Source organism: Aptenodytes forsteri, unplaced genomic scaffold (genome assembly GCF_000699145.1).
Source record: "Aptenodytes forsteri isolate BGI_AS27 unplaced genomic scaffold, ASM69914v1 Scaffold756, whole genome shotgun sequence".
NCBI lineage: Eukaryota > Metazoa > Chordata > Aves > Sphenisciformes > Spheniscidae > Aptenodytes > Aptenodytes forsteri.
This window is the reverse complement of record NW_008795376.1, coordinates 71,670-87,230: the sequence shown is the minus strand read 5'-3', so window position 1 is coordinate 87,230 and position 15,561 is coordinate 71,670. Positions and strand designations below refer to the sequence as shown.

The following is a 15,561-nucleotide window of genomic DNA, read 5'->3' as shown; positions in this document are numbered from 1 at the left end:
GGAGCCGCATCCGTATTTCTTCCCCGAGCCCTCCCGGTGCTGCTCTGCTCCCTCGTCTCCAGCCATGCTTCTGTGTCCCTTTGTCCCCTCTGCCAGGGCTCCGGTGGTGCCTGGATCACGCTCTTCCCAGCCATCCACCGACTCTGGCACGCTGCAGCCCAAGAGCATCTGTGTTTGTGGAAACCACCATGACTCCAAGTGCAACAAAGTGGGGGGTGACGAGAGGTGCGGGAAAACAGGGAGGCTTGTTTCTTGTCGCTGGGACAGGTCAACATGATCCAGGGTTGCCATCTCTTTTGAACAAACTCTGGTGGGTCTGGTGGACTGGAGGGCCTGGCAGGGGGAGATCCAGGATGTGGGACCAGGCAGTCACCAGGCCTGGACTGAAACCTGCCCCTTTCTTCACCCTCTCCTCTACTAAGCGTGATGCAGAGTCACTGCATGATGTCCATACATAAACCCCTACTTTTATGACACAGGTGCAGAGGCAGCACCCTGGCAGGGCTGGGGAAAGGTGAGGGGCTGTTCAGCAGGCATGGGCAATGGGTCCTACACGCCAGAGGTGGGAGGCTGGGAGTGACTGAACATGCTGCGTATTACAGTAGTTGCCAGCGGTTATCAGCTGTAGCTGGGAAAGGAGGCTGTGTGCTGCAGGCAGGACAGATACATTTCTTTCTTCATCCTCCTCCAGCCAGCAACCATAACATGCGGACTGTCATTAAAATGTCTCTTCCGTGATACTGAAAAAAACCAATACCCAATGTAAAAGGGAGGTTTATTGATGGAAAGGTATACGTGATTATGATACAGATCTGGAGAGATGTGCCGTGAAAGGAAACAGAGAATCAGACACTACTCAAACGATGTCACAGACACCCACTGTGATTAAATGGCCTTTTCCAGGACTTAATGACGGAAGAAAATAGGGTGATTGAACACTTGCTCAACACTTATGATGGTCCTGCAGGGGAAAATCCAAAAGAAAATAGCCTCAATGAGAACAAACCAATAGCTGCAGGATATAAAATAACAGTTTCAGGATACTGGGTAGCCAGCCCCTTCTATGCACAACAGACGAGCTGGACCAAAGATGAGCTGTGCCCATGCCCCTCGGAAGTGCTCAGCAGGTAACAGCCAGCATAACTGCTATGCTGAGTAGGACACAGGCCTGGACCTCCCTACAGCAAGACAGCATCATACCTCTGACTAGCCAACACACCACCTCCATGATTTGTGTCACCTCAAGTGTTCTCCTCAGATAATATGTTAGCTGGCCAGGAAAGGGCTTCTGTAAGTCCATGTGAAGCCTGTGCCCATGAAGCGCAGGCTTCAGAGGGGAGGCTTTCAAGGACAGCTGTAGGTAGATTATTCCTGGCTAAGTGTTGATGTTTTTGAGGAAACTCTGAAGGTATTTCCCAGTCTTTCCGTTATTCTGCACTTTGGCTTTCATCCTAGAGGCTGAGCTCTTCCCATGAACAGCAAAATGGTCTCCACTTAAGAGTCCACTGAACATGTGTCATGGGACAGGATCTGGCCACTGTCTCTGGCTGCTCCCTGAGAAGCCTAGTGGACACTGAAGACTCCATTTCTGTGAGAATAGTTATTGCTCTACTCACCCTGCCAATCCCTCTGCTCATGCTGCTTTATACTTCACCTTCTCACCTGCTTGGTTTTTTTTCTGGCTTTCACTTACCTTTTCTAATCATCAATCCATTTCTGCAACAGCCTCTTTGCAAGGTGACATATACTGAGCAACAGCATACTCCTCTGGAAAAGAAGGAAAGAAATGTTCCCGTCAGCCTGGAGACCACTTCCTGTGCCTTTCCCTGGAGGTGGATATACCCTACGTACCCTTAAGCTGGAGATCCTTGACATCTCCTTTGTTCTGGCACATGCATTTTTGTAACTTTCCAGGCATGCCCACTTGCCACCTTGGGCATGAGACCAAGCTCACTAAAGTGAAATGAGTCTCTCCCCTGTCACTAGATCCAGATCCTGATAGAGTTCAGAGGAGTGTTGGTTCCAGGAGGGCTGGTTCTGGGTCTCCCTTAACGCACGCAGTGTTTCTGCTGTCCCTGTCCCTCCCCCAGACTTCATACTGGTTAAAATCAAAGACCTACCTGTTTCATAGTAATCATAGATCTGCACAGGAGCTGGCTTGGGATGGGTCACTACAAAGTCCTGCTCAACTGAGAAAGTGATTTCTTTCCTTTTCTTCTGCGAGATCTGGGAATGGAGGGACAGGGATCACATAAGTCTCTTTATTTGTATAACACCAACTGGAGCAGACCAGGCGTGAAGCTGATTGATTGTATATTCCAAATCCCACTGATGCCACATATACAGATGTGGGACATCCATTATCTGCCTGCCAAACTGGGAACAGAAATATGTTTGGAGAGTCCAAAGCGAAACTGAAGTGAAGAGCTGTAGGTTTCCTATCCTGCTTTTATTACCTGATTCTGTAGTTATTACACATCTTATTGCCAGAGAGTAAAAAGTGTCCCAAAAGGACTGAGCTTAATTCTCCAGGATCTCCCGATGGTCAGGAGTCTGGCATTCCAACCCCTCCCATTTCAGACATGAACATTATGTGCCACCAAGAAACCGGGAATCAATGTACATCACTGGGATATCGGCCTCTGCTGTTAGTTCTGCAGGGCCCCAAGCAAATGTACTTTTACTATGTAAATTCTGATCCAGGGATTAGATTACAGGTTAAATTTGGGAATGAACTAGTGTAAGAGAAGGAATGGATGTCTTTCCAGAGGAGATTAGAGCAGTGTTTCATGTCCTGTTGGAAGGACTAAGGTTTATGAGAAGCCTACCAAAGGGACATACACACAAGGGAACCTCTTTTCCGGTGTTTATCTGCTATTGACTGAAAGGAGATAGAATTTTGATTAATTTCTATGTGCTTTTTTTGATTAACTTATTTCTAGTTGCTAGTAGGGCAGGTGTCACTTTGAAGCTGTTTGGGAGGTTGGGATGTTACATGCAGTTTGAGGAGTAAGCAGCTTAGTGATTACAGGGGAAAACTGATGGGGAAGTGAACATGATAAATGCACTTTATAGAGTGTATCCACTGTGTAGGTGCATCTATTACATGCTGTTTTCACCCTTTTTGCAAATCAAATAGACAGTGATCAGAACTTACATTTTCCAGATAAAGGAGAACATGGTTTTTCTTGTTTTCTACTTGCATCACTGTACGGCCATCAATGAGCTTTAAAACAAAGAAATGGAGATAAACTGATAAATTTATAAACCATTAAAAAGCAAGTGTTACCTCAGACCCTACCACCACGTGGCTGTGGGATTCATCCCGTTCCTAGCCAGGTATCAAGGGCCGGCAGCTGATCTTTAGAGCCCAAATGTTGCTGAATAGATGGAGGGGAGTGAGCAAAAACTGCCACTTGACTTAGTGGGGGGTATGAGCACTTCCCAAGTGCATGACAGGCACTGCAGTTCATTTGGGGAATATTGCCTGCCTCTGGTGTTGTATAGGTTTCGGAACTAGTTTGGCAGATTTCCCACCCTTTCCCTACCCGGGCAGTGCCAGCTCCCAGTCGCAGCTGCCAGCTGGTCAGGCTTTAGCTGGAATCCTTCCTAGTTTTTAACGTGGGAAGGTCTGTGTGCTCGTAGCTCCCTGTAGGGCATTCCCTCCACCCAGTAATGAAGACAGCACAGCCATGCAAACACCTCTCAGGGTTTGTGGGTGAATGATTCTTAACCAGGCCTCTGTTTTCATCATGACCACTCTTCTCCTCTGTCCCTGGGGCGACTCGTTTAATCTTGCTCCTATAGTTTACCTTATCCAGGGAAGACTTAACAGGAACAAAGCCAGAGAGCATCTTCACATCAATAATGACCATGTTGGAGCTGCTGCGCTTCCCTGTGTAACTGAAACAACAGAGGTCCCCATCAGTCTGGACCACATCTGGGGAAGCAAACCTCAACTGTCTGCTCCTGGTCTCATACAGCGCGGGGAGGCTGGAGTGAATCACATGCGCTTGCTGACTGGCTCAGATGGGAGACACTGGGAAGGCCCCTAGTATGAAGGGACCAAGTATGTGCTAACACCATCAGTTACTGGGTGTATCACAACGTCTTTTGGGATATTGTGTCTTACAGGCCAATATCATCAACGCATTGATTAGCTCATGGTTCTTGACTTTATAAGCAGAACTGAATACACACAGCACTCTTCCCTGCGTGTCTTGTCATCTGTGCAGCTGGTTTGTTGATGGCATATTACCTGCTTACAAGGACAATATCAAATTCTGCTGGTCGACCCAGTGGGCAGGAAGCATTTGATGTCTGTACTGAGAGCGAAAATCCAAAGGCCCCCTCTGGAAGGTGAATGTTGTATCTCAGTGCTGTCTGGAAGAGGAAAAAACCCTTTTGTTCAAGCATGCCAAGGGTTTTTCTTTGCATTCCAAAAAACAAGTGTCAGACCTAGTGAAGTTTCCTGCCAATGTTGCTCTTGGTTTTATGTGGAAGATCCTTGCTTACATCAATGATGGACACATCAGACTTCTGCTCTTTAACAATGAAGCTGCTTGTACCCAGAGTCACCTCCCAGAAAGAAACCAATTGCTGATCAGAAAGGACTCTTTTTTTCCATGCTGTGACTCCACAGGAGTCAGAAGGTGGGATGGGGAAAAGAGTGTTTAAATAGCTTAGGGAAATCAAATAATTAGGAAAAATAAAGAGAAGTCACATGGAGAATCATCAAAACATGACTGTATTGTATGCAGAATGTGAGGCACAATGAAGAGGAGAGCAGACACTTACTTGCATGAGTACGCATCCACTGCCATTCACCGTTAGGCTGTATTTCCCAGGGACCTCAGGAAGGGGAGTCTGTTGCAGCAGGAGCCTGTTCTCATTGTTGACAATAAATACCTTCTCAAAAGGCTTTTTGGAAGTGATCTTGACTACATTTTGTGTAACAGAATTGTAGGTGGCCTCACCATAAGCAGCGAGGGCTTGAAGAGCAATGACTGTGTCCTGAAGGAAAAGAAAATAATAAAAGACAATTAGCTACACAACGTGACCGGTGCAGAGGAGGTCAAAGTCACGGTTCCAATGTGAAGCACAGTCGCTTCATCCTGGCTAAAGAAACCTTCATTTTGCATATAATTCCAGGGTTCCCATATATAAGGAGCCATTTCATTCTGGCATGTATGTTTTAGGGTGGAAGAAATCTTTCTACTCATATGAAGGTCTCAGAACATAAAATCTGAGCACTAGAGCACACTTCTAGAGTTTTTCATAGTGGTGAAGCATGTGTTTTCTAGGGAACTACAGAGCACTTCTTGGCCATATAACAGCTGGGACTTGGTGTTGTCTAGGCTCATCCCTGACACAAATATCTGTATTTGTTGCTAGTCAAATTGCTCTTGTATGGCTTCAACCTCTCCATAGTTAAGAAGAAGAGGGGAAAAAAAAAGTATTTTGGCCTTTCTAAGAGAAAGGCTTGGTCTCTGTGTGTTTGAGACAGCAAATACAAGAGAGAAATACGACTAGGGAGTCAAAGCCCCACTGGCACCCTGAATCAGTGCCCCAATTGCTAGGACTGGCTGGGGAGTGGAAGGGAGTTTTGGCACCTGGGTGGAAGAGAAACCTCCATAGGGATTCTGCTGCCTGATGATCCACTGCACGATCCCTGAGGCCTTTGTGAGATCCTCTTGATTCTGGTTGGGTTTGTAGAGCAAAGCCAACAGCACATAACTGGTGATCTCTACTTCAGCTGATGGGGCATGGTCAAGGAAGGAGGGAGATTTTTCTGATGGAGACCTCTCCTCCTGCTCCCAGTGCTGTGAGCCATCTGAACAAACAAAGAGAGGGTGAGGAGCAACCAGAATGGATTATGGGTGTCACTGCTTTATGCTGCCTCAGAGATATACTGTGTCCTGGCCTCTTTCTCACAAGTACTCTCTACAGAGCAACAGATACACTGTAAGTTAACTCCACAGATTATTTGTGGCGGTTGGTTCATGTGGCTATACTCTCAATATTGCCAAGGTTAGACCACATACCATCAGTAAGATCTGTTCCCTCTTCCCACTTCCCAAATTCCCAAAATGGCTGAAACTCACCAACTTCCTTTGCTGATTTCTGTAACTCTCTAAGGAATGATGCACATTTTTCTGCCTTGCCAGCTAAGCAGAAAGCATAGGCCATGAGTGCCTGAGTGTAAACGTCACTGATATTCTTCTCAGATGCAGTCTCCAGACAAAAAAAGGCATTTCGGACTACAGGGTACTTTAAAAAACAAAACAAAACATATGGGTCTAATTCAGGACAGTAGTCTTCACCTGGCCAAACATTTATTTTCTTTAAACCTGTTCTTCATCCTGTCACTGTCACAGCAATGAGAATGGGACTTCAGTTTGTATAGTGACTTCAGGAGGGAGAAGGAGGGATTTCAGAGGAAACATCAGACAAACCAAGTAGCTTTTCAGTGTGTTCTTGAAGATGTCAGTGTATAAACAGAAGACTGTTCTGTTTCTTTCACAGCTAATTCTTTCTGCTTACCTCCATGATAATAATTCACTCTGCACTTCTATAGTCAAGAGTCTGTTGTCTTAAACAAATCCAACTTAGCAGTCTCTATCCTCAGTGACTGGTGTAAATTTATTTTAATTCTGTGGAGTTGTACTAGGTTTACACCAAATAAAAATTGTTCACAGTTGGACTCTGTGTTCTCGCTAATGCACTAACCAGGAAGGGCCTCAGAAAGGATATGACAAATTGGAGGCAGAGAAACTCATATACTGAAGTCTAACATCTCCACTGTAGTCTCCTTTGTACTAGCCACTTTTTAAAAAGGACAGATCAGCTTTTCACTCTGATGGACCTTTGTTTTTCCAACATAGCTTTTAGTTTCATTTGTAGACTTTATGGATTTACCTGCAATAACTTACTTTCTTGACTGAGCATGTTTGAGGCTAAGCCATAGTGTGTGGCTTACTACCTGTCAAGTTTTTTTATTGGAAACTAAAAGGTGTCACTAAATGTCTTGGGTCTCTCAAATAGAAGATCTAATTCCACTGAGGTCTGTACAATTTCTGCTTGAACACTGGTGGTTTAAGAGGTGTAGAGAAGAGAAGGCTCTGGGGCGACCTTATTGCAGCCTTTCAGTACTTAAAGGGGGCCTATATGAAAGATGGGGACAAACTTTTTAGCAGGGCCTGTTGCAACAGGACAAGGAGTAATGGTTTTAAACTAGAAGAGGGTAGTTTTAGACTGATATAAGGAAAGAAATTTTTTGACCTTATTGCAGCCTTTCAGTACTTAAAGGGGGCCTATATGAAAGATGGGGACAAACTTTTTAGCAGGGCCTGTTGCAACAGGACAAGGAGTAATGGTTTTAAACTAGAAGAGGGTAGTTTTAGACTAGATATAAGGAAGAAATTTTTTACGCTGAGGGTGGTGAAACACTGGAACAAGTTGCCCAGGGAGGTGGTAGATGCCCCATCCCTGGAGACATTCAAGGTCAGGTTGGACGGGGCTCTGAGCAACCTGATCTAGCTGAAGATGTCCCTGCTCACTGCAGGGGGGGGTTGGACTAGGTGACTTTTAAAGGTCCCTTCCAACCCAAACCATTCTATGATTCTATAATTCTATAGGGAACTTCTCTATCATAGCAACTAGTGCAGATACAGAGCAGGGTCATGTTCCCTGGGAGCTCTTTCTCCCTCTCTTTCTCTCTCCTTACTACCTAGACAATTTGTAGCAGACACTGGAGCCAAGTCAACAACTGGGGACCAATTGCAGCTGAATACCATCAGTGGAATGTCTCCTTACCGAGACAGAGTGCCCAGCTTCCAGCATGGCAATGGTGATGTAGGCAGAAAGCGACAGCTCATCATCTACTCCTCCCTGAAAAGGACACGGAGAGAGGAATTTTCAGTGAATGGCATGAGTGAGAAACCTTTAAATATGAATTGCCATATCCCAGCTGGGAGAGTGTGGCCAGCTCTGGAGGCAGTCCACAAGGGTGGAGAGCATACACATAGCAGGGATGGCTCTTAAATCAAGAGAAGCCTGCTGCTATCACCTCAAAAAACATCACTCTCTCAAGCTTACAGTCCTGTAACCCTATCTCAGGTGCTCATAAGATGTAAAATACAGTGTGGGGAAGCTGACTGAGCTGAAAATAGTCATTGTAAGGTGTGGAGAGTTAGCCCTTGGCAGAGGACAGGCATTTGGAGTATAGTTTTTGACAGTAATGGGATAGCATGTTCTTAATGATAAGAGTGTAAATTTGACCAACTAATTCTCTACTACCTTCAAGGCGTTGTTGAAGAGTGTCCCAACACTTCGGAAGCAGCCATCTGACTTCTGTTTGCTAGCCAGCCACATCAAGGTTTGAGCCTGGACATTGTCGTCAATATAGATGAAGTGACTAGCTTGTGCAAATGATTTGTACACAAAGGCAGTGAGCCTGCAAGGGAAAGATGAAGCTGTGAGACGAGCATTGGAAGTACGAACAGAAAAAGTCAGCCCTTCCATTCACGCTAGGTATAAGGATGTAGAGTTACAGCCAACATGTTGGTGGCTTGCTTTGTCTTCGTGTGCTCCTCCAGGAGAGTTAAAGGAATAGTAGCTAGATGGAACACAGGAAGGGTGTCCAGCACGCTCTGGGGCTGGTCCTGGCTACAGAGCACTGCAGTGGATTGAATTTCATGGGAGACAGCAGGAGTGTGAATCAAAAAGCCAGCGGTGTCTTTAGGGATCGCCTTCTCTCTGTGCACTCCACCTGGAAGCGGGTGGAGAACCATTTTTCTTAGTACTTACAGAGTCCCAGTCCTAGCCAGCTCTGTACATCTGATTTGTCTAATAAAGATGCATTTTACCTGCATCATGTGAATTTAGTGCAAATTAATCTCTGAGCCATTTCTGCTCCCAGTCACTCACCAGGTGTTGCCTTCTTTATCTCTGGAACCAAAGATGCTGTAGGACCCATCGGGATGTTTGTATGACAGCTGCTTCTGATAGCCTGCAAAAACATGGAAGAGGAAGTCTTCCCTAACTTAAAAAACAAAACCTATTCTGTTTGCAATCAGATTTATCTGAAACTATGGTGGGAAAGCATGGAAAGGCAATATATATCTACCAAGCAGCGAGGGAGCCCTGAGGAAGCTTAGATGGAAGCATGGAACATCTTGTCCTGCAGAAACACTGAGTCACAGAATAGGCAGAGCTGTATCAGCTCTGTGCTCCAACTAAGCTCACAGGATTAGGATACATGCTATGCCTGGGTGGAAGAGGAGAAACAGACTGAAAGACAGAACCTCAAAGGAAACATGACAGCTAAGTCTCAGCAAAATGGGATAAGGAAAGAAAAAGAAAGCAAAGATAGCAAATGTCTTGATCAGGGCAGTCCCTTGGGTCACTGAGCTGCGCTACAGCAGCAGTGCCATACTGCTAGGATAGCCATGCTGTTGCTTGTGCTCACTGGGCCTCAATGGGAATTTCAGCATACATGGTAAGGGAAGCACAAAACTCTCACCGCTCACTAAGTATCCGATGGCCTTGGATTTGACCTCCTCACTCAGCTGCCCTGTCTTGTTCAGATAGTCCAGGACGTAGATGTTGGGTGCAAAAAGGACCATGTTCTGCTCCCCACAGCCGAACGGCATCTGGAGGAGCTGGTGCACATTCTGCATGGCAGTGCCCATGATGTCGCCTGGGGAAGAGGAGATGCCAGTGGGATTAGCACAACTCGTGGACACCGAAATAAACAGTAATTTCCGTTCAGTAGGCAGAGTCAGGAAAAGCCTATCTGGGGTTGCAAGCCTGTCTGGTACCACAGAGATTTCCAACAAGCATGAAGCTCTCAGTGCTGAGTGATTTGTTCTGTTCTGCTTTGCAGTCAACAAAGAAATCCCTTCCCTGCCTCTTCTCACTTAGTTTAAATTGCCCACACCAGAAACACTACCTATTTTAGTGCCACTTCAAGCAGATGCTTCTTATTAGAAATGAAAAGAACTTCTAGGAAACTTCTGTTTCCAGAGGAGGAAAGGGCAACAGCCCAGAGATGCTGCAGTGAACCATGTATTGCAGAATTAACAACTAATGCTGAAAAGGGACACTGGTTATGCAGATGTATCATAGACCACTTCTAAATTGCTATTTTAGGAGAGATAGCACAGACCCAGCAAGGGATTTCTGGATGAGCTGAAATCACCAACATTACAAAGCAAAGATTTTATGACTATTAGTCATGTAACCAAGTCCAGGTCCTTTCCAGGAAAAGACTGAAAAGATTCCACTAGCATCTCTGATTTGCAGGTGGGTGAGTGGAAAAAAGTCTTACTGACAGTCTGGCTGAGGTCATAACTCGGAACTCTGGTACATCAGAGCAAAACTTTCAAATGCAATAAATTTAAACAGAAAAGTGAAGAAGGATGTAACCAATATTTAGAAACTTCATTTCTCTGATGCAGCAAAGAGCATTGCTGGACAAGATGAGAATCAGTCTCTTTGCTTAAAAGTTTCCCACACAAATGCTGGAAACTAACATCTTGAATCCTGACAAAGCTTTCATTTTATATTTTTACATTTTCTTTCTTTTTATGTTTTATTAATTTTATATTTACCAACAACAGAAAAGGAAGCTCTGGCTGATCCTTCCACCACATTTGTAGGTAGATCTAGAGCAACATCTTGAATAACCACATCATCTGTGGAGAAAAATGTTAAGTGTGTTGTGGTCATTTGTATAGGAACACTGGTTATAGCAGCGACATGCTCCTGGTAGAAACTGCACAGTGCAAAATTGCATACAAGCAATAGACAGAAACTCACAGCTGTCTCCAAGAACATCAAGAGAGAAGGGGGCACAGCAAAACCAAAATTGTGAAAAACAGACCAAATGGTGCAGTAACTGTCATTGCTCAACAGAAATCAGTTGAACAGGGTAAGGCTGGTGCTCCCAGGCTGTAGTGTCTGTGAAACCTGGGGATTTCTTCAGTAAGACACTGGGAAGAGCTGGTTGGTGAGGGTCAGGGCTGCTTTTGTGCTTCTTTTAGGCAGAGCTTCCATGAAACTTCAGAAACTGTTTGCAGTCAGCACCAAGATGGTGTGGAAGGGAATGTTACTTTCCCTCTCCCATTCCCGCTAGAAGTGGAAAGCTGCAAGCTGCAGTTATCCTTGGAATAGAGGACAGCAGTCAAACATGAGTGCATGAAACACAGAATAGATTTTACACAAAAAGGTCATCTCCCTTTGATATGATGGGCACCTTCATATCAAAGCATTTACACAAAAAGGTCATCTCCCTTTGATAGGTCCATAGCAGCCTTCCTTCAGCACCTGAGCACTTCTGACTGCAGCACAGACACTGCCTAAACGACGTGCACCAGACCACACAGGAAGTTCGTAGCAGGGAATTGAACTGTAAGCACTCACACTAGCTGCCATTTGGGCACCTCTGGGAAAAGGGGAGGGACAGCATCAACGAGCACTGCAGGAAAGAGTGCAAGCTCCAACCTTCCTTTCAGTTCTTCTCAGGACAGCAGTATATAAGACCCTTACCTTTTGTACAGATTAGGGAGTTTTGGGTCTTTTCCCTTCTGATACCTTCAGGCTGCATGGCGATGGGAAGAAGAGACACATGCAGTGGATGAGAACAAAGCATGCAGAAGAAATGCAGTGACAGAAGACCCACACCCTGCCCCATCCTCCTGCACCATAAGACAGCTGGATTGAAGCAACAGTTTACAGGTTCATGTGGCTGCTACTAAAAGGGAGTTCCCATCCGATGGAGTCCCTCATTTCCAGTTTCTCCTCTGCATGAGGGAGATGTGCACTTACCAACACCCACTGATCCTCATGGAAGAGGACATCAGATGGGAGTGGACTTGGTCTTAGATTGAACAGCCAGACCCTGTTCCAGCCAGATGAAGATGGAGCCAAACCAGGAGCTCTTTAGGGAACCTGAAAAACTTTTACTTGCTTTTGGTACTTTTGCTGCATTTTTCTTTCCTCGTGGAAGGGAGTACAGGGCAAGCAGTAAGAGCTTTCAGCAGTACCTCAACCAACAGCGTTCTGATCTGGGTGTCCCTGTAGTCAATACTGATGTTCCTAGGTGCTTTGTCTCCACAAGCTCCATCATCCTTGGTCTCTGCAGTAATGCTGAATACTACATTACCTTAAATAGTAGCAGAAAAGTAGAAAAAAATGGACCTCTATCACACAGAATGATGGCTAAAGTAAGAAATTTCATCTGATAATGAATATCTACAGATATTAAGTAGTGCGACATAATGAATGGTCAGTCACTCTAGGTGAGACATATGGGAAGAGAACTGATCTCTGGAAATGGGAATGATAAACACACTGCAGTTGTGGAGGAGATCTTTAGCCCAGACAGCTGGAAAAGACCAGTGGTAGATCAAGTTCTCCAGGTTGGAAGAAGATTAGGTTTTTCAGGTGAGGTATAAATTGATTAGTATCAATCTCAGAACAGAAAACCAGGTAGATTCAAAGGCACTTACCAGTTTCTTTGGGGAAAATATCCCAGACATAGGTCTTTCTTTTTTTGGCACATACACATCCATCATCCTCTGGGGAGGTGAGTTTGGCCTGATAATCAAGGGAATCTGACAGCAAAACATTAATCTGAGAACAGAAAGAGGAGTGTGATGGGATGAAGAATTTGTACCATAGGCAAATGGTGCTTTATTGTTAGAGGGGGGTGAGATAGTCTCTGTTTATGTCCAGTGTTAACAGTGTGGAGCAGATTTAAGGCCTAGGATGATGGTGTTAGAGGAATCATCCACCAGATGTAACCTTAACAGTATTCCCTTTTGCTTCTCATGACACTCTCCCTTGAGGTGTTAAATGTCCTATGCATACCTCTGATTCCTGATCAGGATATTGAGTTATGTTCAGTTAACCTGGTGCTAATGGCTTTGAACTAACTTGCAAAGGAAACCACTGATTAGTGTTTGTTCTTCTGTTGTTGTAGGAATACTTGAAAAACAAGGTTAAGAGATGAAAGCCTCAATAATGGAGATCTTTTTTTCTAGGATGTTTAAAACCCTAGGCCTTTTTGTTTTGTTAGGTCAAACTGTTAACAGAGTTTGGAAAAAAACATTCCTAAATTGTGTCTTGATTTTTCCCTCTTTGGTGGTGATCTTGTGACACTGGAGAGCTGATTTTCAGCATTCAAATCAAGCAGAAGAAATCTAGACTCTACACCTGCCTCTTTTTTTCAGGATTCCTAGATGCAACACAAGAAACAAGAAGCCAAAGAGAAGATCCCTGTTTTTCTTTCTTCAGATATCCATTAAACCGTGTGTAAGCTCCCTCCATGCAAAGGTGCAGTGCACCTGTGGTCTGGAAGCATTTTGCCTGGAAAGTATTGAATATTGAGAGTACAGTCCCCCAGTGTCTGGGAGCAATAGAGCCTCTAGCTGGACAGATACTCCGTAGGGCAGTTACTGGACTTTTGTGCTCTCTGTTTTGGTGCTTTTGGGAACTTTCACCCCAGAGAAGAAGGGTTTATCTGCTCTCTACTTCTTGCTCTTCCCACTTCCTTCTGTTTGGCAAGCACAAGCTCTTCACTTCTTCACACTTTCACATATATTCCCTAAAGAAAAGACCCCACTAAAACCATCGATGGCTTGCATGACTGTGGATAGTGAATGATACTTGGCAAAGCACTTGTTTCCTTCTTCTATGGATCTCTAGAGACAGTTGCTTATACACCCATCCTAGTCACAACTTGCACAGATCTCCCTCTGCTTTGTAGTGGCTTAGGAGGACAAATCCAGTCAGGATAATCTATCATCAGATAGAATGAGCAGTACATCACTCCAGAGCAGGGACAGATCCAGTCATCTACACCAATCATTTTGTTGGGTTTTTTTTTTCAGACTACAAAGGCTGCAACTTCTTTGGGGATGGGGTAAGTGTGGGCCGAAGTACACACCTTAATGCAGTGGTCAAGATAGTTGAAGACATTGGCTCTAAGCAGGAAATCTTCTCCTCGGATGATAGAGTACGGCAAGGTCAAGTCCACAAAGAAAGGCTGGAAGGCTGTCAGGGTGGCAGGCACAGACATACCAAATCCAGCCAACCCTTCCACACAGAAGGCACTGGCCTTCCATTCGGTGATGGTGTCAGGGATGGTGTATGAGATGTTGGCTTTTCCAGTAGAGCTGATGGGAATGGATAAAGGATGAGTTTAGAAAGGGTGAGTTTCTATACCTTGCTTCTCAGTAGAGGCAACGGGTTTTGAAAATCAGCACTACCCGTATTCTGTCTGCAGAAATCCTACATCCAAGTCCCCCCAGAACTTATCACCCAAATCTTCTGAGAAAAGCCCATTTGAAACTTCTTCTGCCCATCATTTCCCTGAATTTGGAAAGAAAACTCAGAATTCTTGTTTTGCTGACCCATATTTTAAATAGAGGTGTCCCTCTTCTTAGGAAGGGAATATGACTCATGGTACACACATTGTGGGAATAGATGTCTTTGGGGACAGGGTAATTTTATCATGGAAAAGAGGAAGTCAGGTGGTCAGGTGATGATTGAAAAAGCTAGGTCTTCCAGGCCAAAAGATAAGAAGAGGTGGCAAGGAATTGCCACCTTGCAGGATATCAGGGGACATATTTAGTAACTCTTAAAAGCAAGGCAAAGAGAGAGAAGAAGCAGTACTCACTTAATTAGGACTATATCCCAAATCCAAGTTTCAGGGAAGAATTCCCGAATAGTCTCAAGGATGAGCTTCTTCCCACGTTGCTCTCTAGCAACTTCAGCTAGTAAGAGATAATGGGAATTTAGTCAAACCTGGTTCATATAACGAAGACTCCCAGAAAGGACAGGTTTTAATATACGTGGGCCAGTATGAAGGATGATTAGTGTTTACCCATTTCTTTCTGAGACTATCAGTAATCCCACACAAATATTAATTAATGTCACTAATGTATCTCTGAGTTAGGTATACCCAGTATCACAGAAAAAGAAAACATTACTTGAAGTGCTTTGGTCTCACGACCTAGGACTAGAGCTCGGGTTACTTGGCTCTTAGATCTGTTTGCTGTCCACTCTGTTGCACTGTCTTTTCAAACAAGCTCTGGTCAGAAGGGAATCAGTGTCAACAGTGTTAGTTTTGTGTGACACTCTACTGATTGCCAACACTTCCCAGCATGAAACTGGACATGAATCAGAAGTGTAGACCTAAAAGGCTTTTTTGGGCATTGGCCATTATCCTAAGCCATCTCATTCTGTGCCAGACCAATATTCAATATCAATATTAATGTGATTCGTGAGTATTGTCCACGTCCATGTGTCGTGGTTTAACCCCAGCCGGTGACTGAGCACCACACAGCTGCTCGCTCACTCTCCCTGGTGGGATGGGGGAGAGAATCAGAAGAGTAAAAGTTGAGATAAGAACAGTTTAATAATTGAAATAAAATAAAATAAAATAATAACAATAACAATAATAAAATAATAAAAGAATATACAAAGCAAGTGACCCATGATGCAATTGCTCACCACCCACCGACCGATGCCCAGCCAGTCCCCAAGCAGCGCCCC

General features: G+C 44.6%; 1 protein-coding gene across 1 annotated transcript in view; it reads right to left on the bottom strand.

The window, feature by feature from the left end:
* Positions 1–1,705: 1,705 nt before the first annotated feature.
* LOC103899965 (ovostatin) overlaps positions 1,706–15,561 on the bottom strand; it is a 27,854-nt gene continuing 13,998 nt past the window's right edge. The window contains exons 18-35 of the mRNA XM_009280531.2: positions 14,684–14,780; positions 13,952–14,180; positions 12,513–12,636; positions 12,048–12,166; positions 11,551–11,602; positions 10,614–10,697; positions 9,524–9,700; positions 8,929–9,010; positions 8,299–8,455; positions 7,816–7,890; positions 6,105–6,270; positions 5,613–5,833; positions 4,798–5,013; positions 4,259–4,383; positions 3,813–3,903; positions 3,158–3,226; positions 2,121–2,226; positions 1,706–1,767 (exon numbers count right to left, since the gene is read on the bottom strand). Coding sequence (XP_009278806.1) covers positions 1,706–1,767; positions 2,121–2,226; positions 3,158–3,226; positions 3,813–3,903; positions 4,259–4,383; positions 4,798–5,013; positions 5,613–5,833; positions 6,105–6,270; positions 7,816–7,890; positions 8,299–8,455; positions 8,929–9,010; positions 9,524–9,700; positions 10,614–10,697; positions 11,551–11,602; positions 12,048–12,166; positions 12,513–12,636; positions 13,952–14,180; positions 14,684–14,780 — 2,252 coding nt within the window. The remainder of the gene's footprint in view (positions 1,768–2,120; positions 2,227–3,157; positions 3,227–3,812; positions 3,904–4,258; positions 4,384–4,797; positions 5,014–5,612; positions 5,834–6,104; positions 6,271–7,815; positions 7,891–8,298; positions 8,456–8,928; positions 9,011–9,523; positions 9,701–10,613; positions 10,698–11,550; positions 11,603–12,047; positions 12,167–12,512; positions 12,637–13,951; positions 14,181–14,683; positions 14,781–15,561) is intronic.